We start from the raw sequence: 27,569 nt of genomic DNA on the forward strand, positions 1-27,569 counted from the left end.
AAAAGCATTTTAAAATCCACTGTGGTATTCATTTGCTGGTGAAGCCACTGAAGGTTATTGGAAGGCAAAGTAGAGATAGTTAACTTTTATTGATCACTTTGAGTTGGTCTACTATTACAGAGACTTATTTTAAAATCTGGAAAGAGTAATAAATATTACTGCCATGTTGTCAATACCTTGATGCAATAGGGTGGCAGAGGATCATACACAGAATTTGGGGCAGAGTATAACGGGTTTACTGCTTTCCTGTAGCAAAATGTTTTCCTATTGTAATGTGTCTTCACTTTTATAATTTCATGTGATTCTAATACATATGAAAAGATACAAGGGCAGAAAACAAATGAACAACAAGGGACTAAAAGCTGCAAGCTCCCTTTACATTTATCCAAGTAATCTTGAACTTATTCCCATTTTAGAGGAAAGATACAGAGATCCATGCCTTATGTAATGTGCTGCAAGACACAGAGCCTAGAAATGGCCCTCGTGGCCCTAAAACCTAGTTGGGCTCTGGGTTCAGAGTTAATGCCCGATAGACTTGAATCAGTTAATCGCTGTGTGAGAATGACTGGTAAGAGCCAAGGCCTGTTCTGGGGTTTCATTCGCGCTTTCCAGCCTCCCAGACGTGGGGATTAAGACCTAAAACGGGCAGTAGATCCTACAAGCACGGACTCAAAGTTTGGAAGCTTAAATTCAATTCACTCCATTTTTTTGCTGTGTGACCTCAGGTAAGCTACTTCTGCTTTGCCTAATTTGAGAGTCAGAGATGACTGTACCGTAGCAAGCGGAGACCCATATCCACTAACTTCTTTGTCTTCCCTCAAATATTCATACCGGAGTCCACAGAACACTCCTCCCCCTGCAAGGGCACCACAAAGTCCGCCTCGCCTTCCTCCAAGACAGCCTCAGCGACCCACGAGAAGCTCCGCACACGTACCTCCCTCCACCTTTGCTTGCAAGGAGGGAGGGGGCGGAACCCAGCGGTGAGGCTTTCCCGCCCGCGCTGCTCTCGTTTTCAATTTGGTCTGAAGGCTTCAAGACGCCTCTTGCCTCTTGAGTGCGCCGGTGTTTGTTTTGTTTTTAGTGTTCCCGTCTGTACCGTCAACATCAGGTCTAGCTGTGGCAAAGTAGGAGGGGCTGTGACTGGATCTGGGTGATGGCAAGCGCCACTATAACGCGGTGCACAACATGCACGAACTGCCAAGCCCGCCATCTGGCCTCATTTACAGGATACCCGCGGGGTGCTCAAAGTGCTCCTGGGGAACATGATCCGGGATCCAGTCACCTAGACTTTTCAATAGGCAAAGCGCAACAGCTCTTTCTTAGTAAAAGTTAAGTGGCTCTGAAAAGAGCCTTTGGGTTTGATTGACAGGACGCTTACTTGGCGAGCTCACTTGGAGCTGGTGTACTTGGTGACGGCCTTGGTGCCCTCGGACACGGCGTGCTTGGCCAGCTCCCCGGGCAGCAGCAGGCGCACGGCCGTCTGGATCTCCCTGGACGTGATGGTCGAGCGCTTGTTGTAGTGCGCCAGGCGGGACGCCTCGCCCGCGATGCGCTCGAAGATGTCGTTGACGAACGAGTTCATGATGCCCATGGCCTTGGACGAGATGCCCGTGTCGGGGTGCACCTGCTTCAGCACCTTGTACACGTACACCGAGTAGCTCTCCTTGCGGCTGCGTTTGCGCTTCTTGCCGTCCTTCTTCTGCGCCTTGGTCACCGCCTTCTTGGAGCCCTTCTTCGGGGCCGGCGCCGACTTGGCGGGCTCGGGCATGCTGGAGACACTGCGACCGCGCTCAGGGGAAAACAGAAAGTAACACGACCCGCAAAGCGCCACTTGCCCGTCTTATATAGAAGCCCTTATGCAAATACGGCGTGAGCTACACTCCTGTGTCTGATTGGTGACAATCCCACCGAATTCGGGCGCTAGTGCTGCCCAATCAGAACGCAAGGATCCCAGCGTCGCGTTTCCATTGGTTAAGTTGAAAGTGCCTCCTTAAGGAACGCCAAACCTTGTTTTTCGCGCCCTAGAGCGGTTATAAAAGCTACTGTCCTTGCCCCTCCTTTGCAGCATTTGGTAGAAGCGCATTTGATCTCGGCATGTCCGGACGCGGGAAGCAGGGCGGCAAGGCGCGCGCCAAGGCCAAGACGCGCTCGTCGCGGGCGGGTCTGCAGTTCCCGGTGGGCCGCGTGCACCGGCTGCTGCGCAAGGGCAACTACTCGGAGCGGGTCGGGGCCGGCGCGCCGGTGTACCTGGCGGCCGTGCTCGAGTACCTGACGGCCGAGATCCTGGAGCTGGCGGGCAACGCGGCGCGCGACAACAAGAAGACGCGCATCATCCCGCGCCACCTGCAGCTGGCCATCCGCAACGACGAGGAGCTCAACAAGCTGCTGGGCCGCGTCACCATCGCGCAGGGCGGCGTGCTGCCCAACATCCAGGCCGTGCTGCTGCCCAAGAAGACCGAGAGCCACCACAAGGCCAAGGGCAAGTGAATCGTGGTTCAACTTGCCACACCCAGCTCTTCCCACTCTAACCAAAGGCTCTTTTAAGAGCCACCTACGACTCTAAAGAACTGAGCACTTTGAAAAACCTTCATTCTTTGTATTTTTAAAAGCCATTTAACAGCAGTTAACATCAATCTCACAACTTGGGCCAAAGAGGGAAATTTAAAGTTCGCTTTTATAAGGCCTGAAACTAAAAATCCTATGCCTTCATCCCATTTTAGTGTATGGAACATTCTGAAGGCTGGTTTGGGCTCTTCAGCATTTGGAATACGGACTATGTATTGTCTCCTTCACTCATTAGAAACAGGCATTCCTAACCTCCCATATTATAAGCCTCTTAAAGGGATAAATTCTGGTGATGTATTTCTTTGAGGCAGCAGTTTTAAACCCCACTGTCCTGGCTCTTGGCAATTAAAGACATTCTGAAGATAGAGGGATCAACCCAAACCTCCATACGGAGCCAAAGCTATTTGTAAAGACTAGAATTCTGACAGACCTAACGCGCTCTATTTTCCATTAGAAAAGTCAATAGGTAGCTGATTTACTGATGATCATTACTCTTTTTAAAATGTGTTTGTCTTAGTATTTTTATTGTGACTTAAAAGTCCTGATGCTCGAATAGAATTAGATTCTATAATCACCGGCCTTGGTGGCTTCTAGCCCAGGGTCCTCAAGATCCACCATGCCTTGCAAGGAGCCTATCCTATGGTTTTGCCGGTTGCTAATGAGAAATGCTGGATGTAGATGCAAAGGGGTGGCTTAGTTTATCCCTACGTAGATTATTGGTGGTGGGGAATGAGATTCTTTAAGACAAAGGGATTATGAGTCATTATGGTAAGTCACAGACACACAATGCTTTATGCCCATGGTAGAGCCAGCCTCTCCACCTCCAAATTAATAGAACAAGACAGTAGTTTTCTGTTATCATTTTGAATTTCCAAGATAGAAAAATAAAGCTCCCATGCTGCAGTGGGACTGCCTGGTATTATCTGCAACTGAAAAATTTATGTAAGGATGTGTTTCTCTGTGAAGTTTCCTGCCTTGGATCCCTCACATGCCAATTTGATTTTTATAGCCGAAAAATTAAAACATTAAATTTAAGTATTCAAAGAATAAGAAATAGAGAGGAGAGAGTATAGAGTTGAACTGTCCTGTGTGGTAACCACTAGCCAATTGTGGCCGGCAGTCACTGGGCACGTGGCTAGTCTGACTTAAGGGGTGCCGAATCCACGGAATATATTGTACTCTGCGGGGTCGTACAAACAAAAAGGAAAGTAAAATATCTAACAATTGCTGGCTACATTTAATATTTTGGATATATTGGGTTAAACAAAATGCTATTTAAAATAATTTTTCGCGGTGTTACTTTGTTCTGATGTGGATCCTAGAAAAATTGCTATTTCTTATGTAGCTGGCATTTATTGCTACTGGAAATCGCCGGTAGGAAGCGGACAGAAAACATACATACATATTGAGGTCATGGGCAAGTCACATCAGGGCATTTGGGGCACACGTAAAAGCTCGAGTCCTTAACCAATCCGGTTCGCGGTTGTGTAGTCTCCCTTTTGTCCAATCAGCTTCTGGCTCTCGCTATAAATACTCTGACCAGCTCGCGCTTTTCGCTGCAACTGAGCGTTGGAGTCATGGCCCGCACGAAGCAGACGGCGCGCAAGTCGACCGGCGGCAAGGCCCCGCGCAAGCAGCTGGCCACCAAGGCGGCCCGCAAGAGCGCGCCGGCCACGGGCGGCGTGAAGAAGCCGCACCGCTACCGGCCCGGCACGGTGGCCCTGCGCGAGATCCGGCGCTACCAGAAGTCCACCGAGCTGCTGATCCGCAAGCTGCCGTTCCAGCGGCTGGTGCGCGAGATCGCGCAGGACTTCAAGACCGACCTGCGCTTCCAGAGCTCGGCCGTCATGGCGCTGCAGGAGGCGTGCGAGGCCTACCTCGTGGGGCTCTTCGAGGACACCAACCTCTGCGCCATCCACGCCAAGCGCGTCACCATCATGCCCAAGGACATCCAGCTGGCGCGCCGCATCCGCGGCGAGAGGGCCTGAGCCACAAGGTCTCCCAGTCCTTCCCAAAGGCTCTTCTCAGAGCCACCACGTGTGCTGAAAAGGTCTGTTTCCCTGCGATCTGTTACGGATGCGCCCCATTTCCGGGCATTTCACAGTTGCGGTTTCTAAGTATCTACAAGATTCTTTATAGGTTTGTTTTTCTCCTTTACCTTGATAGGTGGCCCGGTTTGTATTTTACTTAGCTTTACCTGTTCTTGTCTGGTTTCATCTCCCAGAACAGTAAAGAACTTCTGTTTGGCACACAGTGAGACTACCTCCAAAATGTATCCTTCTCCACTTTGTGAAACATGGAAAGAAATTTCTAAATTACACGGTACTTTATAAATTGCATAGTAGGGTCACAGCTGCTAATTTTTAAAACCATCGACCGCAGTCAGGCTATCTGCCTTCCTGTAAGTGACTTTATGGTGAGAAGAATTGGGATGTCCACAGCTGGAATTTAGGATGATGCCATGATTTTACCAGTTAGAAATGCCCTAATACTTTCCAAGAAAAAACATGTGTACTGTCAGTAATCTAGGGAAGGTGGATTGTTTGGAGGAAAGCAAGTGCCCTCCCTTGCAACTCATTTTCCTCAACGCGTACACACTTGAGGCTGTAGTGTTCCAATCTAAGGCCCAATTTCTAACCAGATTGATGTTCTTGAGCGCAAACAGTGCCTTCCTTCCATATGGGCTGGGAAACAGCTATTAAGGGCTCACACATTCTGAAGTCCCTGTCTGCACTCATCAGTACTCTTGCTGGCTGGGCAGAGCCCCCTCTCCTGGAGATACACAGTCAATATAAATATAATTTTCCAAATTAGTCTTTCGGTTCTGATTATGTGAAGATTGAGTCAGGAGCAACACGTGGTTCTAGTTCTGTGGACATTTTTAGTTCTGTGGACACGGATACTCCATGCTTCTCAAAACACTCCTTGTGCAAAACTGATCATCTCGTGGCTGTCCACCTAAGCTCTTTCAGGGCTTTCAAGGTTCTCTCATAACCATGTACCAGGACTTTAGTTTTTCTGTAGGAATGACACACAAACAAATATTTAGGGACACCAGATCATTTGGGCTCGTGCTACCGTGTAGATGGTGGGAGCATCTACTAACAAGGCTCACTGGAGGAGTAGTGATCGTGGTGATCAGTCCGAGATGCATTTAGGGTTTCCTGGAAATCTACAAGGATGAATACTCACATCTGAGCTCAGGAGATACAGTCTGGGATGGACATAAAGATTTGGGAGTCATTAGTCTATAAATAGTATTTTAAACCAAGGGAGTGGTGGGCAGATCCCCTCCGGTTCCGTCCTGTCTCTTGCAATCTCCACTTTATCGCCAGTATCAAACTTCATGACATTTGCCTGAACATTTCACAAGCCAGGAGTCTTGCTCATTCTCCGCTGTGATCCCCGTACTTTCCTCTAATTCCTAATTTCCTTTAACCGTTAGGTCAGATGTTCCTTCATACAGATCTTACTCCTTTTTGCCCTCCTAATACCCTGTGCTTATGTCTCTTGCTACATTGTGTTTTCATTATTTGCTTTTGTCTGATTATTCCCATTAGACTGAATTTCTTTTGGACAGGCCATGGTTTATTGGTGTGTCCTTAATGCATTGTACGTGATCATGAAATAAAAATTTAAGGAAAGTCTAAGTACATTAAGATTCAATAAAAAAGGAAACAGAAGACAGTCTTTGTGCCTCCATTTCCTCCCGAGGGCAAAACTAGTAAGTGGAGTAAATATTCCAATCCTTCCTGAGGCCTAGAATAAAAGGATCCAGCTTTGCCGATATAGAAACATGAACAACATACTGGAATATTTGACCTCACTCTTCTCAAAACAGCATTTGGCTTTTCTGAAGTGTTCCTATTGTTTTTTCAAACTGTGGTTCTCCATCATCAAAATCTGGAATCAAACTGATAGTATTCAGTGTTGTCCTTGTTACCACCAAGCTTGTTACTGCCGTATTCAAGATCTTATTTGGCAGTGTGGTAATCTATATGCTGTCAGGTAGAAAATATGGATAATCAGAATACTACACATCGTATTTGAATACTTTTAGTAAGCATCGTTTAAAATGTATTCCCTAAAGGCAAATTCTTTAAGATACAAGATTTACCACCTTCCTGCTGATAACCCCAATGGGTTTCTGTATACCATTTAGGGAAACCATTCCCACATTCCTCCTAAATCTGCTTTGACTTGATGGTAAAATTTGTTACCCATAAGCCACCCCGAAAGAATTTCCAGACACAGACTTAGGTAATCATCAAAAGTCAATTTATTGTTCTTGTATATTCATATAAATGACTTAAAAAAAATAGTCAAGCTCACAAATGTCAATGTCAACTTGTTGGCATTGGCAATGTATCCTAAATACTGTAGGGATGGAAAATAATTTTTTCTTCTTAAACCTTCCCCCGCCCCCCACCCTCCCACCCTACCTGGCTAAAGGAGAAATGGACATGGGACAGATTGAACAGGAGGAAAAGCACGTTTGATTACAAGCAGAGGCCCACTTAAACTTTCTATGCCACAAAGCCTTCCAAACCACAGAGCCAGTTTTTATATTTTTTAGAGAAATGTGTGAGGACTTGACAGAATACAGAAAACCGATATTTGGGAGCATGATTTAGTGAAGAAATAGAAGCAGAATTTGAGCTGCAGTAGATTTAGTAAAAATGTTAACCAGGTTTGTTTCTACAACTCCTTAGCCTTTAGAGTTCTTTTATCTCCCATGACAAGACTGCATTTTTACCTTAGTATCAGGAGGGCGTTTTTCATATACATTTAATCCCTGCTTTCCAGGAAAAGAGTAAGGTCTTGTGTCTTTAATCTGGCTGTTTCCAAGTAGCCTCGACTCACAGTAATCAATATACCATTGTGGTAACTTTGCCTGCACTTGGCCACTGCAATACCAATTCTGAGTGTAGACAAGGATTGAGGATTAGCTAGGACTAAAGCCTAACTGGAAAATCATTCCACCGTTAAGGCTGATTTGAGACACAAAGTGAAAAAGTGTCACCTTTTTTAGGATTATGGAAGTGGCTCTGAAAAGAGCCTTTTGTTCTTTCGTTGTTTTTAATCTTCCTCCTCACTTGGCCTTGTGGTGGCTCTCGGTCTTCTTGGGCAGCAGCACGGCCTGGATGTTGGGCAGCACGCCGCCCTGCGCGATGGTGACGCGGCCCAGCAGCTTGTTGAGCTCCTCGTCGTTGCGGATGGCCAGCTGCAGGTGGCGCGGGATGATGCGCGTCTTCTTGTTGTCGCGCGCCGCGTTGCCCGCCAGCTCCAGGATCTCGGCCGTCAGGTACTCGAGCACGGCCGCCAGGTACACCGGCGCGCCGGCCCCGACCCGCTCCGAGTAGTTGCCCTTGCGCAGCAGCCGGTGCACGCGGCCCACCGGGAACTGCAGACCCGCCCGCGACGAGCGCGTCTTGGCCTTGGCGCGCGCCTTGCCGCCCTGCTTCCCGCGTCCGGACATCCCGAGATCAAATGCGCTTCTAGCAAATGCTGCAAGGGACGGGCAAGGACAGTAGCTTTTATAACCGCTCTAGGGCGCGAAAAACAAGGTTTGGCGTTCCTTAAGGAGGCACTTTCAACTTAACCAATGGAAACGCGACGCTGGGATCCTTGCGTTCTGATTGGGCAGCACTAACGCCCGAATTCGGTGGGATTGCCACCAATCAGACACAGGAGTGTAGCTCACGCCGTATTTGCATAAGGGCTTCTATATAAGACGGGCAAGTGGCGCTTTGCGGGTCGTGTTACTTTCTGTTTTCCCCTGAGCGCGGTCGCAGTGTCTCCAGCATGCCCGAGCCCGCCAAGTCGGCGCCGGCCCCGAAGAAGGGCTCCAAGAAGGCGGTGACCAAGGCGCAGAAGAAGGACGGCAAGAAGCGCAAACGCAGCCGCAAGGAGAGCTACTCGGTGTACGTGTACAAGGTGCTGAAGCAGGTGCACCCCGACACGGGCATCTCGTCCAAGGCCATGGGCATCATGAACTCGTTCGTCAACGACATCTTCGAGCGCATCGCGGGCGAGGCGTCCCGCCTGGCGCACTACAACAAGCGCTCGACCATCACGTCCAGGGAGATCCAGACGGCCGTGCGCCTGCTGCTGCCCGGGGAGCTGGCCAAGCACGCCGTGTCCGAGGGCACCAAGGCCGTCACCAAGTACACCAGCTCCAAGTGAGCTCGCCAAGTAAGCGTCCTGTCAATCAAACCCAAAGGCTCTTTTCAGAGCCACCCACACTTTCTAAGAAAGAGCTTGTTCGCTGATTAGCTTTGATTAAAAGTAAAAAGTGGACATTAACTTTTAAAATGTAAGTAGCTTGAAGTTAACCTGTAGAATTGTAGCTGGCTTTGGGGATTTGCCCAGTGCATTTCAGCGTTTAGTTTCCAGTTGCTTATTAGTGTTACATTTTACCTATTAAGTCACCAATGCAAAGAACACCTCGTATCTTTGTGATGCAAAACTATTTGGAAGTCCAGTGGAGGAACCCTAATAGTTCCCATCTCCTTCCACTGATCTCTGTAGGCCCGTTTCATTGCCTCCAGATGTAAAGCATTAGGCAGGCTCCTGGATGGTCCGTCTCCGTTGATGAGACTAGAATTACTCAGCTGGTTTATCTAGTTGTTTCCCAGGCTGAAGGAGGCCCATGTTCTGTTTAACACTTTCTCACCTACTTAACTCGGGCTGGTTACCCCGGGATGTGGCCAAGCCTGGCCCACCGTCTCCCATTAACATTACAAGCATTGTTAAAGGCCGATTAGCAGTGCAACCATTTTGGTTCAAAAGTTCTTTCTCATGGAGTTGAGCGAAGAGCCAGAAGCGTATCTTCTCCACCTCTTCAATTCTCTAAAATAATATTCCCAGGAATGCAGCCTGTCTCTTCATTTCTGTCGGCAGGAAGTCCGGTGCCTCTGAGGATGGGCGGAAGCCGTTTTTAAAGGGACGCCTGGTCTGGGGGCTGTGTTGGGACTAGTGGCTGCCGTAAGTCCAGGAAGACCTAGTATCTTTGCTCAAGAGTAAGGACTCGCGGAGTGGATTGCAAGAACAAAACACGTGTGGCCAGTTTGCCTCTTAAAGCTGACTTGGAGATTTGCTTCCTTGAAGCACCCACCATTCTTCACCCTTGCCTATACCCCGCACACTGGTCTCATAGGTGCTAAGAAATGTACCTGCAGTGCCAGCATCTTCAGAAGACACAGTTCAGAAAATACAAACTCTAAAAAGAAGCTTGGAGGGAAGCAAAATGGGGGCTGCTGAATGGGGCAGATCGTGTAGTGGGGAGGGGAAGGTGCTCCAGGACTTTGAAATCCTCTGGCTGGGCTGGAGGCTGGAATGGCGGGAAATGAATGTGGAAATGAATGTGGAACGATAAGTAGAAGGTGGGGCAAAGCACTTCCCTGTACTGAGGAGCTCTGTACACCTTGAAAATAAATATAAAGTTTATCTGCTAGGGGAAGGCAGGCTCTGCCGCATTTTACAATCTTGTAAAATACATGATTCAGAACCATTATTCTGGGGAACCAGTTGAGAATGGATGGAAAGGGGGGTGAGATCCAGGTCAAAGGGTTGGAAATACCAGCCAGAGGTGAGGGTCTGAACGAGGAGGAGGGGAAGAAAGGGGGACAAAGGGGAAAGGGCAGCAGCAGGGTTAGGCCTGGCCGCAGAATGACTTATGCGGGGGCAGGTGAAGGGGAGCCTGGACTGTCTCGCTTTCAGCTTGTGCGACATCAACACTCAAGAAAGGGGCTTCGGAAAGTGGGCTTGGGAGGAAAGGAGACTTGCCACGTTCATTCCAACTCACGGCCTCAAAGCACCCAGGCATGTATGGAATATCTAAAGCTTAAAAGAGTTCGAGAAAACTGCGGGAGCAGGAAGGTCACTGGGACCTCCCCACCCACCCCACCCCTCCCCTGAAAGCGGGAGATAAAAGTCCCCTGGGACGGCACCGGCCCTGTACCCTAAGGGGAGGAGGCCTTCTTATCACCAGAGGGACTGTAGGGCTGAAAGGCCACAAGTAAAAACCCGGTTATTTCTTCAAGCCCAAACCTCTTTGTCTTGTCAATTCTTCACAAACTTGTCTAAAAATATGAAATCTCCCTGACTAGGGATTTCCTTCTCTTGTGAAGGCTGCCATGTAACATGTAAAAATTCAGTAGAACATGTATGCTTTATGCTTTTCCCCCCTGTCAACCTGTCTTAGGTCAGTTTAATTCTTGGGCAGAGATCCAAAGGGACAGAGAATTTTTCTTTCCCTACATTTCATTCAACAAATACTCATTGCCTCTCTACTGTGAGCGGGCACAGCTTTAACCCAGCAATACGACAGTGAAGGGGTTCAGAGCGAGTCTTCCCCAAATGCCACTGACCCGTGGACTGTTTGAACTAAAGGCAGCTGAGAACATCACGGGTCAAGAGAAACTTTTGCCCTCCCCCTAACGGCCTTGAAGAATTTAGGTAAGCGGTTGATAACAGAGACAGTTATTATCGGACATAGCTTTTTAACATGAAAGGCTCAGCTTGTCGAGACAGATCGGTGATTACCAAACTCGACTCTTATCTTGCTTTGCATTCTCCTCCTCCCCTCTGTGGCCCCAGGCCCCTCTCCCATGCCTTAGCTGGGGATGGCGTATCAGCCTTAAGTGCCTGACTGCCTTTAAGTCTTATTTTTTACAGGGCTTCTGTACTTAGGAAATTAAATGTTTTTCTCCTGTTAGTCTGGTTTTGTTTTGTTTGTTAAAGATTTTATTTATTTATTTGACAAAGAAAGAGAGCGCAAGTAGGTGGAACCACAGGCTGAAGGAGAGAAGCAGGCTGTCGCTAAACAGGGAGCCCAACATGGGGCTCGATCCCAGGACCCCGAGATCATGACCTGAGCCAAAGGCAGATGCTTAACAACTGAGCCACCCAGGTGCCCCCTGTTAATTTGTTTTGTGTCATTTTAATTAGTAGATCAGCCAAAGAACCTAGAAGGAAGTAAGGGAAAATTTTCTAGCTCCTACACTATACAAGAATGAAGAACTCATTCTTTTAAAGATGTCCATTGTTCTGCCCAAATTAATCAGGGCGATGCAATGATGACAAAAATTCCAAAAGGGTTAATTTTTCCTTTAAACCTGAAACAAGTTACAATATTTTGAAGAGGAGTAGAATATATCATCTCAAAATATGCCTCTTTGGTATTGTATGGTAAACTTATATGCACAACACTTAACTGCTGGCAGAGGTGAATGTGGTAAGAATTTGTGGAAATTGTAGTAATATTAATAAAATACCACAAAAATCTACACCGTCTCTGTCAAAGCATTTTAATTCTAGGTTATCCTCAGGAAATAAGTTATGTACAGATCTCCTTTAAAATAGAAAAAAAAATAGAAAGCATATTATGTTAAATGCTAGAGATTTTGCTTAAAATGTATCATAGAAAATGCTTACGATGGAGTATCATGCAGACATAATCACTTTTTTCACTTTCCCTAGTGTAAAATTTCCAAGATTCAACTGAAGGTAGATTTCCTTTGGCAAAGGACATTGCTTAAACTATAGTAGTATAGTTCTGTAGAACAGAATAGAATTTTTAGGAATAGTTCTGTCAGGGAGCAGGAATATTCTGTCCTTCCAGCCGGCTAAGAATCAAATAGACATGAGCCAGATTCACAGGAGAAAATAAAATGCAGATACTGCAGGTATCTATACAGACGTGAAATTTCAAAGACAGTCAAGCAAAATGAAGTATATATGTCTTTCCGAACTAGAGAGAAGGGGCCAGGGGCCTGGGACTTCCAAGGGAAGGAATGTAATTCACAGAAGAGCAAATGCCTGGTAAAGAAAATGTTTGCTGGGCCACTTGGAAACAAGGGACATAAAGGGCTTTGATCCAACAGGCCTTGCTGGTCCCCAGCGTCTACACCTAGCTCACAGTAGAGCACAGTTCTCTACTGTGGTAACTCTCTTTCTGGAGCAGGTCCTCGATCTAATTTCCTTTTATGCAGTTGTGGAGGAGGTAAAAAGCTTTTACAAAATGTGCTGGATTTTAATAACCTTCGCGTCAAAGTGACCCATTCTAGGGTGACCTGCCCTTGACCCCTACAGTTCCTAGTGTTGAAAGTGGGACGTCAATCAGTAGGGAAAAGAATTATTTTATACATGTGGCTTATTAAGGAATTACTAGGGAATTGGCTCAAGTGTACTATAGAGAATTTTTAAGAAGGAATAACAAGTAGATATTAAAAACACTTTTTTTTTTGGTCTTTAGAGAAGGGAAAGTGATTAAAATGTAATCTGTGTAAAGAAGTTCCAAAACTCCATACGTGGACCTGCGTGAATTTTCTTCGGGGGTGGGGGGGGGGGAGATGTGCACTTCCCTATTTCACCCAAGTTGCAAACTGGCCAGCAGTACTGTGTTCTCCGTGTGGGGGGGATAAAATATTGCTATTTCATTACTTGCTCTTTTCTGTATTTCTCACAACAATCGCGCTTGGCGTTCCCATCGAAAAGCAATTTTTTAAGTTTCCCAGCAGAGTAACAAAATAGTTACCGGGTATAAACAAGACACAGTACAAGGAAACCTACGACTTCTTCTTTTTTTTTTTTTTTTTTTTTTTGGTCTTGTCACACTTCCCTCCCCCCGCGGGGTGGCACTTCGCGGCTGTGTGAGGTTCTCAGTTCGGTCCGCTGGCAGCAGGATAAAAGCCTGCAGCGCGGGCGACGTGACAACACGCTGTGCAGTCGCTTCTCAGCCATGTCTGGTCGCGGCAAGGGCGGGAAGGGCCTGGGCAAGGGGGGCGCCAAGCGCCACCGCAAGGTGCTGCGCGACAACATCCAGGGCATCACCAAGCCCGCCATCCGGCGGCTGGCCCGGCGCGGCGGCGTCAAGCGCATCTCCGGCCTCATCTACGAGGAGACCCGCGGGGTGCTCAAGGTGTTCCTGGAGAACGTGATCCGCGACGCCGTCACCTACACGGAGCACGCCAAGCGCAAGACGGTCACGGCCATGGACGTGGTCTACGCGCTCAAGCGCCAGGGCCGCACCCTCTACGGCTTCGGGGGCTGAGCCTCTGCCCTCGCGTTTGGTTTCTGTGAAAATCCTAAAGGCTCTTTTCAGGGCCCCCACGTCTTTCATCTCAGGAGCCGTGACGCTGGTTTGTCTTGAACTTGTGTTGGGTTAGGGCGGGGAAAGTACATCCATTCTCGTCCGCGTAGAAGCGTCCTCAGTTTCCCCGTGTGCAACTAGAGAATGCACGAGCCCTTTCATTTCCCACGTTCTCACGCAGGTTTTTGGAGAGTTGTATTAAGTTACTGTTGCCACTTTATATTTAACACTTGACGTGTACATTTCGTTTTTTTAAAACATTTTACTTGACGGAATACAAGCAAGGGTTTGGGGAGAGAAAGAAGCAGGTTCCCCACTGAGGAGGGAGCCCGATGCAGGACTCGTTCGGGTCTCGTTCGGGTCCAGATCGCAGGACCCTGGGATCATCACCTGGGCCGATGGCAGGCGCTTAACCCACTGAGCCACCCAAGTGCCCCGGACAGGTACATTTCAAAGCGGAATTTTAATGCTGTAATAGGAAAGCTGGCATGACAGTTGGAAGGAAACGGGTTTAGGACCTGAGCAGAGCGGCTTTCTCGGGATGGCGGAGTGCGGGTTTGGGGGTTGCAAGGAGCAAGAGCCGCAGGTGCCTCAGCGCCGGATTCCAGAGAAGGTGCCTCTCGTGTTCGTGAGGCCGTGCCATGTGATCACGTTTAGTGATCTGCATTCTGGTGCCACATGTCCTCTGCTCAAGAAACAGATGAGTGTTACGTAGACTTAATTGGAGGGCAACAGTTGGGACAGTCGGTGAGACCAAGCATGTGACCGGACCTGGCTCCAGTGCTGGGGTCTGCTGGGAGTGGAGACCCAAGCTCCTAGAGGACGGACAGGTCAGTACCCCACAGACCAGGTGGTGAGGGTGGGATGCAGTTAAAAGGCATTCCAGCTAAATGATAAGGGAAACAACAGACATGTTGCCATGAAAATAGGCAGCCCTGGCCCAGGAGAGATCTTTGGTACGGAGTGGAAAAGGAATCAAACACAGGATTAGGCCATAAATCTAGAATCTAGGATTCTCCTAGAGGAGGTTTTAAAAAGTAGAGAAAGAAACCCAAAGTCAAAGGGGAAGACTTGGGTGTTGGTAGGAAGCTTGGCTAATGCACACACGCAGACGGAAGTAGTAATTGCCCAAATGTATAGAAAAACAGTAAGCGAAGATGAGATGTATACATTTTAAAGCCGAAGTTAAAACCGTCAATATCTCGTCTCACCAAGATTTAACCCTTGTTAAGGTCAAATGCTAAATGTGCATCCAGCCCATCTACCGGCTCAGGAATGTTTCCTCAAGGATCCCAGAGGCATCTCTGAAATACAGTGCTGTCTTAATCATGGTGATCTCCCATTTTCCTGGGAAGACTTGGGCCAAACTTCAGCTAAGGTATGACTCCAAATTGTAACACTACTGTGTTCCAGATGAGTTGTGTCCATTTAGCTATCCAACAGAGTGAGATTTCTTTTTGTCTCTGCTATCCCCATAGCAGATTGCCTGTGATAGTCATTCTGGTTTAACGCTTACTCAATAATAAAACTTCTGGTTCTACGACCTTTGTGCAGCGGTTTTCTAGGCTGGGAGATTTTGTTTTTAATTGTATTTCCCAACAGCTTCTGAGGGTCGATTATGTATTTATGGCTTCCCATTAATTTTTTTCTTCTTTTTTAAAAAATTTATTTATTTATTTAACAGCGAGAGAGAGAGAGAGAGAGAGAGAGAGAGAGAGAGAGCGCACACACAAGCAGGGGGAGTGGCACACAGAGGGAGAAGTGGGCTTTTGGCAGAGCAGGGATCCCAATTGTGGGGCTCTGATCCCAGGACCTGGGATCATGACCTGATCCGAAGGCAGATGCTTAACCGACTGAGCCACCCAGGCACCCTGCTTTCCATTGATTTCTTGCATAATTTTGATAGTAGTCTCTTGGTTATTAACCCCCCAAAAATTCCCTACATATATTCCCTACATATTCCATATATTATTTAAATATTTCTATAGCTAATATTCTAGTACTTGTCTTTAGATGTCTGACTTACATTCATAACCTGATTTAATGAAACTTAACACTTCTTGATAATACTTTTCCTAAATGCAGGCCCTACATTTTGTATAATGAAACCTTTAAGGTATCACTTATATCTCAACTCCTCTGTAGTTTCCCAAGTGGCCACTGGGCCACACATAGTTTCTCATTTCATGAGAAGAGACATAGTTTGTATTTGTGATTAATCATATACAATTGTGAGTTTTGTTATATATCATGCAGTAGGGGAAAAAAGAGCAAACCAAAAATAAACTATACATCCTTGCTAACCAGATAAAAATATAAATGTTAATTATACTTTTAAAATTGGATAGAACATACTTACATTTGCTTAATGTTACATTAACTGTAACTGAGTGTTTATTGGCAATCACCAATAACACATTCGTCATTTGTCCATCGTAAATGCTGAAGGAGTGCTATTATGATCATTGTCCTTAAAGATGAAAATACTTTCACTAAGTTCTCTACTTTTTGTGGTAAGTGATGGAGGCCAGCAATATGCCACTAATTGTCCCTCCAGGTTGATAGTGACCTCCTGAGTTGACAAGCCGGGCCCCATTTAGGAGCTGAGGCCAATTATAGTCAGACTTAAAAATTGCCTTTTTCTGAAAGAACACTTTTTGAGTTTTGGTCTGGACATTTTTCCAGCTCTCCTAAAACAACTCTCCATTAGGACATTTCTGGCAAAGATACTACTGGGGTAGAAGGGTTTTCCTTCCTCTGTGTCCATAAAACAGCAACACAACACGCCCCCAAAGCTCTCACAGGACCTACATCTTCAAGCAAGTTCTGCAGTAACTTGTGACACCAAACCAACGTGGGACAAGGCTCCTGGCTATAGGGTGGATGGGCAGGACTAGCAACCAGGCCGGGTAACGGCGACATGACCCGCAGGGCAACACGGCCGCGCGGACCAGTGGGATCCACAAGTCAGAGTTTCAGCCCCTCTCGTGAAAGGGGGGGTAGCCCTGAAAAGGGCCTTTTGTTTTTTGGGTGGGAGCATTGCGGAGGCTCAGCCCCCGAAGCCGTAGAGGGTGCGGCCCTGGCGCTTGAGCGCGTAGACCACGTCCATGGCCGTGACCGTCTTGCGCTTGGCGTGCTCCGTGTAGGTGACGGCGTCGCGGATCACGTTCTCCAGGAACACCTTGAGCACCCCGCGGGTCTCCTCGTAGATGAGGCCGGAGATGCGCTTGACGCCGCCGCGCCGGGCCAGCCGCCGGATGGCGGGCTTGGTGATGCCCTGGATGTTGTCGCGCAGCACCTTGCGGTGGCGCTTGGCGCCCCCCTTGCCCAGGCCCTTCCCGCCCTTGCCGCGACCAGACATGTCTCTCCGAACGCTTTGTGCGAGTTCCACACAGCGATGGCCCTTTTCGGCCCTCAGCGCTATTTATAAGCAGAAGTCGGACCTCGTTGAAGACAGACAGCGCTGGCGGCCCCCGAGGCCCCGCCCCCAGCCCGGCTCCCCGGCTCCTCCCACCTCCGGGCGGAGCTCCGAGGCCTGTGCGGGAGGGAGCGAGGTCGCGTGGAAGGTCTGGCTTCTCCTGAGCCGGTTCGGACCGGGGTCTGCAGGAATCTCCCCCGTGAGAACGTTACTAGGGGCTTCTCGTTTACAGCAAAGTACTGTCCTCTCTCGTTCAGAAGGGGAATCATTGTTGGCTGGGAAGGGAACCCTAACATGTCACCCCAAAACAGGAGTGTAGGGGTTCAGGACGTACCGTCTCAAAACAGGCCTCTTTGGTATGGAGGGCAGCAGAAGACGCCCCCCTCCCCCAACCAGATGCGCCTCTTTGGCATAAGGACTACATGCGAGCAGATGATTTTTAAGAAACACCGACACGGGAGAATCTCTAAAATCTCCCTAACGGGACATTTTAACATTTATGAAGGAGATCTCAAGCTCTAAGTGTCTCCCACTCTGTACCAGGAAGAGAAGGATGACTAAACCACCAGACTTTCCCGACCTCGGGAAAGCCCCGGCTTAATTCGGCATCACAACCTTGTTTCCCATCCTTTTCCCGCCAACCCCAGACTGGCTCCCTGTGCACTCCCTTCCCACACCAACATCTGTTCGCGGAAGGTGGTCTTTCCGGGGGTGGCTGGGGCCTCTTCGGGGAGTTCCCCTCAGGTCTTCAGAGCATCTCCCATGTACGCACGAGGGGTCCATGTCATTAAAGTGCTCTTTGTTCTCCTCCTTAATCTGTCTTTTATTATAGGGGGAGGTTCATAGCACCTAGAAGGGTAGAGGGGAAATTATTTTTCCTCCCCTACACTGTTCTGTATACTACATCAAAATTTTAAATTGTAGTTGTCTTACAGGTTCATAATTTGGCACTGTGGGTTCCATTATTTCTTTTCAAAAGTTTTTGATCTAGTTTCACAAGACTCGTTTTATGTGTGTGTGTACGTTTAGAATCACTGTAGCAGTTTTGAAAAATTAATCTCTTTGAGCTTCTGATCATGATTGCATTAACTATAAATTAATTAGGATACAATGAAAGCCCTACAAAAATCAAATACTTAAATTCAGAAACTGTGCTTCTACTTGCTTTTAAGCTTTTTAATTTTTAATGACAAAACAGTCTATTTTTTGTTTTTTTTTTAATTTTGGTTTTCATAAGGTATTTAATATGGAATTATTTTTTGCTTACATTGAATTTTATTTTAAAAAGAAAACAAATACAGAATCATACTCCAAAATTCTTGAAACTAACATAATTTCATAAACTCCCGTAACTAACGTCACCCATTATTCAATTATTTTAGAAAGTGCTTAATAGCTGAAACTCCAGTTAGAAAATTTTGATTTTAAATTGTATCTCTTCTACCAATCGGCTTTTGGGCACTTGCTTATGTCTTCTAAACCTCTGTTCATCAAGAGTGGGAATAATATAATAACAATACTTAACTCATAAAGCTATTTTAAGAGCTAATGCAGGGGCACCTGGGTGGCTCAGTCTGTTAAGCGTCTGACTGGTGATTTCAGCTCAGGTCATCTCAGGGTAGTGAGTTCAATACTTACATCATACTCCATGCTGAACTGGAGCCTGTTTGGGATTCTCTGTCTCCCTCTACCTCTTCCCCATGCATGTCTCTTTCAAAAAATAAATAATGGAGATACTTTATATAATATACTGAGTCTACAGAGCACATACCTCCTGTCTGTGATTGCTGCGGTCACTTACGCTGTCTGTCTTGGCAAGTGACTGCAATTCAGATTTAACTGTAGGACATACAAAGATTTCAAGAGATGGAAAATAAATTTATTCCAACAGACTAGGAATGCCATAGAAGCTGATTTTCATTAAGACATCCATGAGTAAGAAGTGAACATTGGCCGCTGTGTACAGGGGTGGAGAGGAACAAAAGGCCCTCTCTAGCGAGTGACTTGGCGATGAGAAGGGTATGATGAAGGGAGTGAAAGGGACAGCGTCACCACTGACTGGGTCCCCATAGACTTCAGGTCCAAGAACACCCATGAGGCCGGCCGAGCAGGGGCGATACTGATCCTACCCCTGCGGGCTCTGATCCTACTGTATGGCTCTTTGCCTGTCCGTCTCCTATCCATCCCTGCACTATTCCCCCCCACCCCCCAGCCCCCACCCGAACAGGTAACTCCGAACCGCCGTCAGGAACAGGGGCGATGACCGATCTGTGGCTACTTCCTGCTGGGGAGGGGCGCCGATGGGTTCAGAGGTCTGTCCTGAGGCCCCTACAGTAGGCAGGGTCTCCATCTGTGGCTGCCTAGACAGGACCATCGCTGTTCTGATGGACTCTAAAGGAGAAGAAACAAGTTGGACAAGGGCATTTAGAATACAAGTTCAGAAGGGAAGCAGGAGGAGGAGGACGAATACTGGGGCCATTAATGGCCATAGTCAGTGTCTCCGCTGGGCCCTAAGGGAGGTCCACCAGAAGGAGGGGTCCTCTATTTGGGCCACCAGGCTACCTGACGAATCTGAACGAGGCATCCCCCGACCCGTGTTGTTAATATAAAAGCGGCTTCCTGGAGGAGGCTGCAGGTGTCCCCTGCATGGGAGCAGGGGAGGGCAGGAGGTCCCGAGGTCCAGGGCCTGGGGATTCTGGAGGGCCAGGCCCTCCAAACAGAGGGAGTCCTCGGGTCTCTATATCCCAGGCTCGGACTGGTTTCCGACCTGCGGCGTGTGGCCGGCCCCGGGGCCGTGGTGCCTGAGCGGAGCTAGGTAGGCGAGGGAGCAGCGCCCTGTCCACCGCGCGGGCAAGAACGCGTGCGCCCTCCTCCCGCAGTAGAAGAACAGACCGTCCTCTGCTCGGAGGCTTAGGTGGAAGCCGTACTTAAAGAGGAGCTTGGGCGGGGAGGTAGACGCCGCGCCGGACAACTTCCTCCATATCAGCGAAGCATCGACCCAGAGCCGCTCGGCCGCCGTGACGGCAAGTGAGCTGGAAGGATAGATTTTCAGGAAGAATTCTTGGGACGAGAGGAGTAAACCTCTGGCCAACCCTAGTGTAGAGGAATTGCAGGATACCGGGGACCACCCTGCTGAGCAGGAGTTGTTAGCGGGGGTCCAAAAAGATGTCTTTTCCTTTAGGGGATCCTGGGCCCGGAGAAAGAGGTGAGGCTGATCAGGGTCTTTGTAGGCGCTGAGCGAGTTGAAAAGGGAGCTATTCCAGGGCTCCTCTGCGGCTCTCGAAGGGACCCGGAAGGTGAAGTTGCACTGGGACGTGGAAAGGTTTCCGACAAAAACCCCTGAGTTCGGAGTGTAGGTGTTTTCGCAGCAAATAGGGAATGTCGTTGAGGTACCGAGCCGGAGCCGAGCCAGCCAGGCAAGGTCTGGGGTGTTGTCGGACCGGGGGACACTGGCTACTTTGGTTTCCATGTCCTTCTTCCAAGCTTTAAAAAATAGTTGCTCTATATTTTGATTGGGGAATGAATTAATATAGGAGACGAAAGGAGTGACAGAGTAATTAGCCCGCAGCCAGACCTCGATAGGGGCGGGCACAGCGGTCCCTACTGAGTCTTTCCCACATACCCAACAATCAGTCAAATTGAAGGGAGTGGCACTGGGTTGAACCCATCCCAGGGTCCCTGCAGATGAGTGGCAATGTAGAAGTTTGGGAAGAGAAAGAAGGAGAAAGAGAACAAATGCATTCAAGGGCATCTTTGATCAGGGGTTGAAATACTTAGTTTGGTGTCGTTGGCTTTTCTGTTTTTTAAAGACGCGTTTGAGCCCTTCCTTGCTCGCAGTGGTATCTTGGTTTCCTGTTGTCTTCTTCCGCTGGAAACCAGGGCTTGACCCTAGAATAGTGGATCCAGGCCTTGACCTTGAGTACCTTGATGGCCGTTGGGGAGGCTAAGATGACTGTGTGTGCCTTCTTAGACAGGCTCTAGAGACAAAGATAAAGAGGAAAGAGTTTTAACAAGCACTTGGTCCCTGGGATGATCAGGGAAGATTGGTTGTCTTGGAGCTGAGGGTTAGGATGCGCCCAAGGAGCTCAAGGAGACCTTGCCAGAGGGATGACGTGATTTGCTGAGTCAAAGACTCCCTTGTCTACCAGCAGGTCATTTACACAGATGGGTCTCCATACAGTACCTGGAAGGGGCTCAAGCCCGTTTCCATGGGGGCGTTTCTAATCCAGAGTAAGGCAATGAGGAGTACAGACCAGGGGAGTCCCAGCCGAGGGATGGTTTCATTTACTAGTGCCTTCACCCGCACTGAGGCCTTCTGGGTCTGCCGGGAAGACCTCCGCCCAGCATGTGAAGGTTATCTACCCAAACCCGGAGGCTTTGGGACCCTTGTGCCTCGGGCATACCTGTGAAATCCGTTCGCCAATTGCCGGCCTTCCCCGGGCCAGTCCCCCACTCACTGTCTGCCTCTGGGGATTTGGGGAAGAGAGTACGGGTTATTTCTGTGGCAGACTTCACAAGTCTTTAAAAGGTATTTAAAGGTTTTGTCCAGGTTTTTTCCTGTAGAAATGTGTGGGTCATCTGCAAGGTTTAATCCCATCTCAAATGGAGGGTTTGATGTGGGCTTTTCCCAACCTTCCATTGGTTCGCTGCCCGGGGCCGAAGCCTACGATCTCACCCCGGAGTCGGCCTGTAGGCTGAGGGCTGTTGCCTCCTTCTGATGCCCATTGTTTTTTCTCTGTGCGGGGGCAAGGTTTCCCCGGGTTTGGAGCCAGCCAGACTAGGGAGGCAACCACAGGGGCAGCTGAAGACTTGGCGGCAGATTTCACTGCCTCCGCCAGGCTGTTCCCTTCCAGCACCTCACCTGTTCCTCTCTGGTGTCTCTTGCTGCCACCTCTCGGGGGTGGGGTATGGCCTGTAGGGGCGGGTGATTTCTGGGTGATATTTAGTGGAGGAACCTGAAGCAGTTAGACGCCGTCTCTCTTTCCACCTTGTGCCGCGGGCATGCAAAGGCAGGAAGGCGTGTTTGGAGTCCGTATAGACATTGCCACTTTAGTTTCTACTGAGTTCCATCGCCCGGCTGAGTGAGGGCTGTGGATGGAGCGGGTGCTCGATCCAGACAGCACGGGATCGCTTTTTCTCGTTTTGGGTGACGTGGTGAAGTGACCACGGCGCACCCAGCCGTTCGGGTGCTTTGCTCAGCAAGTGGGCTTCCTTTAGTGACTAGGGTCCCCTCCGATTCTCTGTTGGCGTCCCCGTTAGGTTCTCCCAACAGCATAGGTTTGAGCTATGATGTGTTGACAGTCATGTGCTGGCTCTGTACCCTCTTCTGGAAGGAAGGGGTCGGGGTTTAAAGTGGAGCAAGTTTGTATTTGCACGACTGGACCTTCCAGCAAGAGTGCTGGGTGCGGCAGAGGCGGCCCTCCGTGAGCCCGCGGTCACCATCCGTGGAGAGGAGGCCTTGACTGTTATGGGGGAGGGGTGTGTGCAGTAAGATCCCATCCTAGAGTTAATTCGTAGCTTCGGGGACTAAAGGGGCTGAGGCGGCCACGGCCCTAAAGGACGCCGGCAGCCCACAGGCCACCAGGTCAAGGTCTTTGCTTAAAGATCCCACTGGCTACGGAGTGGGCTCCCGGGCCTGGGTTAGAATACCCAAGATCATTCCCTTCTTCTTGGTCACATCTAAGTTGTAAGACCTCCCTGTAGGGAGGCTTAAAGCTGGGGCACTGAGCTTTTTACTTTTTTTTAAATATTTTATTTATTTATTTGACAGAGAGGGAGAGAACACAAGTAGGGGGAGTGACAGGCAAAGGGAGAAGCAGGCCCCTTGCTGAGCGGGGAGCCCAGGGCAGGGCTCGATCCCTGGAATTGACCTGAGCCAAAGGCAGATGCTTAACGGACTGAGCCACGGCGTCCCTTGGTGAGGTCTTTAAAAGCCCTTTGTGAGTCTGGGTTCAGTATTAATGAGCAGGTTTCCGGCATGTCCTGTCCTTTGATCAATTGACAAAGAGGACACACGATTTCCCATACCCCAGTGTCCCTAAGCGACGTACACAGCAAAGCCCGAAACATCTCTCAACCGGTTAAGGGTTTTGGGGAGACGGTATGAGGCAATGGGGCTGTATCCTATCTACTCCCAGGCTCCTTGATTCCTCTGAAAGAACCAGACCCAGATCATGGACACGTGTCTCACAGAATCGAGCCTCAGGCTGGCAGACCTTCTATTGCCCCCTATACTCTGACAATGTAGAAGCTTTTGGGTGCCAGTTTGTATGCTCGGCTCAGAGGGGGCTCATAGCAGGAGACAGTCCACACACTGTAGGACCACCCAGTCCTCAGCTGAAAATTCTGCAAGATCAGGACAGGGCCTGTCCAAATAAATGGGGACTATCTCGGAGCCCTCGAGGTAGAACTGCCCATGTGAACTGGGCGGTCGGATTGGTGCGGTCCTCAAATGCAAACCGAAACAGAGTCCGGATGGAGCGGCGTGCGAAAGAAGGCCTCTCGTAAGCCGAGCACTGTAACGGAGCTTGTGCCAGAGGCGATCGGAGGCAGTGGTGTGCAAGGGTTGGGGACGACAGGACGACTTGGGATCACAGCCTCATTAATAATTCAGAGATCTTGTACCAATCTCCACTCCCCGTTAGGTTTTTGTATCCCCAAACTGGGGTGTTACATGGGCTGTTGCATTCTTTTAAGACCCCCCCAACCCGCTTCTTTAGATTATTTATGTTTTTTTTAGGCCCTTCTTTGCTTCTGGTTTTAGAGGGTATTTGTTCCGACAGGGGTAAGTTGTGGGATCTTTAAAGTGTATGCAAACGGGCACTGCAGGTAAGGCCAACCCACTTCTCCTGAGTTGCCCAGACCTGGGGATTCGTATCAGCCTCTAATAAGGGGAGGCGACTGCCCATCTGTCTAGGGGCCATCAACATGAGTGTTCCCAGATTGGCCCATAATATCTCTACCTAAGGGAGGTGTGGGGCTCTCAGGCATTAACAAGGAGTGAGAGAAAATTAGATCGCCCCAGATGTATCCCAGGGGGTGAGAAAAAAAATTGGTTCTGGGCTGTCCAGCAATGCCCTGACCAGCGGTGCGGAGGCTGGGCAGTGGGCGCCGGGGTGGGGAGGAGAACAGGGAAGGTGGAAGGAAACGGACTGGCTTTCCCTGTCTCGTGAGTTACCCGAGGCTCTGGGTTCCCAATGGCAAGCTGCCCCAGGAAAGGCCCCGTGAAGAGCTCCGGGCCCCATCAGACCCTGTCGGGGGTGCTGAGCCCTCGAAGATGGAGGTCCTCGAGGGCATTCAGATTTCCAGGGTCCTCCACAAACAGGACAGGGCTTGTGGGGCTTTCATTTTGGCTGTCCCCTTTGAGGGCATCCCGGCTGCCAGTGCTCTGGGCGGCCACAGATGAGGCGTCTGGTACCAGAGCGTTGGGGTAGGGGTGGGGGCTGATGGGTAACGGCTTAGAAGGCCACAAGTAGAGCCTAGAAATTCTTTCCCAGCCTCTTCTCTTGTTCCTCACTCTCCTCTTGGTCCCGGTTGTAAAAGACCCAGTTAGCAGCTCCGAAGAGCTCTTCTAGGGCCCCCTCAGGGCCGGCGGTCAACTTTTGTAGGTTTTCCCGAATATCTGGGGCTGACCGGATCCCAGATTTGTCTTGGGCACGATCTCGGCCTCGGGAGAATCAGGAGGGACAGCTGTGTTTCGGGAGAGCCTCCCTCCTCCCTAGGAGGCTGTCGTGTTTTCCTCTGGAGTCTGGGTCAGGGTGGGCAGCCTGGCAGCCTTTTTAATCCCTCCAGGACGTCGGCCTGGAAGTGACCGAGGTACCAGTTTCCGAGGGGATCATTAGGGTCCCAGTTGGCATCTTGGGAAGGGACAGCGTGGGCCCCAGTTGAGAACTGGAAGTCCCCCACGGGCCCAGCGGTGCCCGAGAATTACTCGGCTGTTCGTCCCCGTTCTCTCCGCGGTGCCCAGGACTCCGCATTTGTCCGCCTCAGAGAGGGATTAATTTAACAGGAGCATTTCCTCCTTCCCAGTTAATTCAATCACAAGTAAGATTTTGGGAGGCTTCTATATAGGTATCTGGGTTGTTGGAAAACTCCCCAAGGTCCCCTTAGTCTCTGGTCTTGCAGTGACAAGGACACCTGTACCCCAGCCATAGCGGCAGCTGCCCTTGATCCTCCTCTGGGTCCTACATATTCTTGCAAGACATAGAGCCCCGAGCACAGCAGGGGGTCCGTGACAGTCAGACAGGAAAGGGACAGAGACCCCAGGGAAGATGGGGCTGGGGCTGGAAATTCTGCCTTTGGCGTGGGTGTGGCGTCCCTGTGTTTCTCCCCCACCCCCTGCCCCCCCCACCCGTGTCCGGCCATGAGAGCAGCCAGGAGGCTGGCACAGGCCCTTATTTTCCCTTAAGGCCCAGAAACCCTGTACATTGGATACTTCTCCCCATTTCCCTCACGTTTGCAAAACCAGTCCAGTCGTAACAGGGTCTTATAACTGACATGTCCCTCAGGCCGCCAGGTCGTCTCCTCCAGTCTGTGTTGTGGCCACGCCGTGGAACCAAAGAAAACAATTCGCCTTGTCTTTAGGGTTTGCGGGTCAAAGCGTTCCAGTTAGGAAGCGTCCCCGAGGAGCACCGGCTCCGGTCAGGGGACTGCAATCCCCGTCCACAGGAAGGGGGGCAACGGCTCCCCTAACCTCATTCCTCATAGTTGACCAGGAGGCCTTCGTCCTGACCCAGTGTCCTGGGTGTCTTTGCGACTGGGAGCCAGGACTGCTGTCCCTTCCGCGAGGCGCTAGTTACTCACTCTCACCAGGCTTGATCCCACCTCCAGGGAGCCACCCCGCTTGTCCCGACTTTTACTGTCTCTGCATTTCCCAGCCACGGGATGGGCTGTGACCCAGTAGGGCTCCTTTAGTGGCAGATGGATGTGCCAGACTTTTCCGGGCCCAGTGGACATCGGCGTGATGGGCGGAATAAAACTGCTCTGTTTGACAGACCTGTTGTAAGAGGCTAACAAAGGCCAATTTCTGGAGGCACAGGATGGGCCACGGGGAAGGGGGACACGGCCGAGGTAGAAGTCCGTTCCCTCGTCCTTCTCAACACCGCCTACACACGTGTGTTCCAGCCGGACGGGGGTCCATCCTAGGACTGTCGCAGCTGAGCGGAGGGGCGGGCATGTCGCCAAGTGTAACCAAATGGCTCGGGTGCGTCCCGGAGGCTGTCCCCCACCCTGTCAAGCAAGCCCGATCCACAAGGTGTGGGGGTATAGTGACCGTCACACAAAAACGAGAAACATGCTCTGTGGTTGGAGGATCACAGGTAGAACACCGCGGGCGGAACCCCAGTAAGGGGTTATAAGATGAGGGGAGCTGAGGGGCTATTCCTAACAAGTTCTGGGCCGGATCCCAGAGGACGCCACGTGCCTAAGTGCTCTGTCCCCTTGACCGGGTAACGGGTGAAGGAGTCGGACCGCAGCCGGGAGGGCGGAGGCAGAGGCTCTACCTCCGCGCAGCAGGCAACTGCGGGTGCGATCCCTTGGAGGCTGCTGGCAAGGGGATGTCCGGGGGGACCCTCCCGGGGTTTTTGCATTCCTTCCCTTAGAGGAGGGATTGGTGGGAACCTATCACCCGAGACTTGAGCGGGGGAGCCATGCCATTCGCTCTGAGATGATGAGGCCCATCTTGTTGACCATTAACGGAGAGACTGGCTGTCCGCTACTCACGGTTAGACGCCTTGATGATGACCAGAGATCCCAGAGGAGTCCCCAAGGAAATGTTTCAGGATTTTTTTCTTATCCCGGCTTTCTGGTGCCCACGGTCGTCGGTCCTGCCGCTCGTAGGAATAAAGAGGGAGACCAGACACAGAGTGAGGGTCAGGAAACAGGGTTAAGGAGAGAATCAGCTCTTCACAGGGAGAGGGGGGATCCAAGAATGTCCCCTTTCCACCCCCAGCAACGACAGATTTTCTTTTATGCAGTTTTAGCTGGGGCTGTTCAGGATTTCTTCAGATCTTTGTCTGATTGGCCCGGGGCAAATTTCCAGCGAGACACTGCTTCCCAGCCCAGCCCCCTTGGGTTGTTTTTCCTCTGGTATTCCGGTCCCAGCCCCCTGGGGTTGTTTCCTCCGTGGTATCCCAGGGAGGCCAAGCAGATAGGGATCTTACCCTGTGTGTGGCCTCAGGCCCTACTAGATCCCTGACTGTCCCTGACATAACAGGATAACAAGTTTGTGCTCCAGATGGACACTTGATCCTGCAGAGGAATCGGGATACCCCAATTTTGCTCACATGAATTCATTAGAGCAAGGTTGTCTCTTGGGCCAAATGACATTTATAAATACCTTAGGCAAGCTTTTCTTTGCTTTACAGGATTTATACTTTGCTATGCCAACAATGTGACTTAAAGGCACAGCTCTTTTTGTTGATTAAGAGAGCGGCTCTGAAAAGAGCCTTTTGGTTTGGACAGGAGATTTGAGCTGCACACTCTGCCAGTCTT

General features: G+C 49.8%; 7 protein-coding genes across 7 annotated transcripts; 4 read left to right on the forward strand and 3 right to left on the reverse strand.

Moving 5' to 3' along the window:
* Nucleotides 1–1,379: 1,379 nt before the first annotated feature.
* LOC308344713 (histone H2B type 1-C/E/F/G/I) lies at nt 1,380–1,768 on the reverse strand (the record flags this gene model as incomplete). The annotated part of the gene is made up of 1 exon (XM_080806461.1): nt 1,380–1,768. The coding sequence occupies one exon, from the start codon at nt 1,766–1,768 to the stop codon at nt 1,388–1,390; it is 381 nt and encodes a 126-aa protein (XP_080662587.1). The 3' UTR covers nt 1,380–1,387.
* Nucleotides 1,769–2,094: 326 nt separating this feature from the next.
* Nucleotides 2,095–2,487, forward strand: LOC308344772 (histone H2A type 1-B; the record flags this gene model as incomplete). The annotated part of the gene is made up of 1 exon (XM_080806539.1): nt 2,095–2,487. The coding sequence occupies one exon, from the start codon at nt 2,095–2,097 to the stop codon at nt 2,485–2,487; it is 393 nt and encodes a 130-aa protein (XP_080662665.1).
* Nucleotides 2,488–4,126: 1,639 nt separating this feature from the next.
* On the forward strand, nt 4,127–6,223 carry H3C10 (H3 clustered histone 10). Its single transcript, XM_080806605.1, has one exon. The coding sequence runs from the start codon at nt 4,143–4,145 to the stop codon at nt 4,551–4,553; it is 411 nt and encodes a 136-aa protein (XP_080662731.1). The 5' UTR covers nt 4,127–4,142; the 3' UTR covers nt 4,554–6,223.
* Nucleotides 6,224–7,657: 1,434 nt separating this feature from the next.
* Nucleotides 7,658–8,071, reverse strand: LOC308344842 (histone H2A type 1-H; the record flags this gene model as incomplete). Its single annotated transcript, XM_080806659.1, has 1 exon — nt 7,658–8,071. The coding sequence occupies exon 1, from the start codon at nt 8,042–8,044 to the stop codon at nt 7,658–7,660; it is 387 nt and encodes a 128-aa protein (XP_080662785.1). The 5' UTR covers nt 8,045–8,071.
* A 299-nt stretch (nt 8,072–8,370) lies between these two features.
* LOC308344977 (histone H2B type 1-C/E/F/G/I) lies at nt 8,371–8,759 on the forward strand (the record flags this gene model as incomplete). The annotated part of the gene is made up of 1 exon (XM_080806871.1): nt 8,371–8,759. The coding sequence occupies one exon, from the start codon at nt 8,371–8,373 to the stop codon at nt 8,749–8,751; it is 381 nt and encodes a 126-aa protein (XP_080662997.1). The 3' UTR covers nt 8,752–8,759.
* A 4,550-nt stretch (nt 8,760–13,309) lies between these two features.
* On the forward strand, nt 13,310–13,621 carry LOC308345094 (histone H4; the record flags this gene model as incomplete). The annotated part of the gene is made up of 1 exon (XM_080807058.1): nt 13,310–13,621. The coding sequence occupies one exon, from the start codon at nt 13,310–13,312 to the stop codon at nt 13,619–13,621; it is 312 nt and encodes a 103-aa protein (XP_080663184.1).
* A 3,088-nt stretch (nt 13,622–16,709) lies between these two features.
* Nucleotides 16,710–17,021, reverse strand: LOC308344759 (histone H4; the record flags this gene model as incomplete). The annotated part of the gene is made up of 1 exon (XM_080806518.1): nt 16,710–17,021. One exon carries the CDS (start codon nt 17,019–17,021, stop codon nt 16,710–16,712), a length of 312 nt encoding a protein of 103 aa, XP_080662644.1.
* Nucleotides 17,022–27,569: the final 10,548 nt, after the last annotated feature.

Source organism: Martes martes (assembly GCF_963455335.1).
Source record: "Martes martes genome assembly, chromosome: 6".
Lineage (NCBI taxonomy): Eukaryota > Metazoa > Chordata > Mammalia > Carnivora > Mustelidae > Martes > Martes martes.

What these genes read in the sequence shown, in the direction of transcription:
- H3C10 (XM_080806605.1), top strand. Translation starts at nt 4,143, where the DNA reads ATGGCCCGCACGAAGCAGACGGCGCGCAAGTCGACCGGCGGCAAGGCC.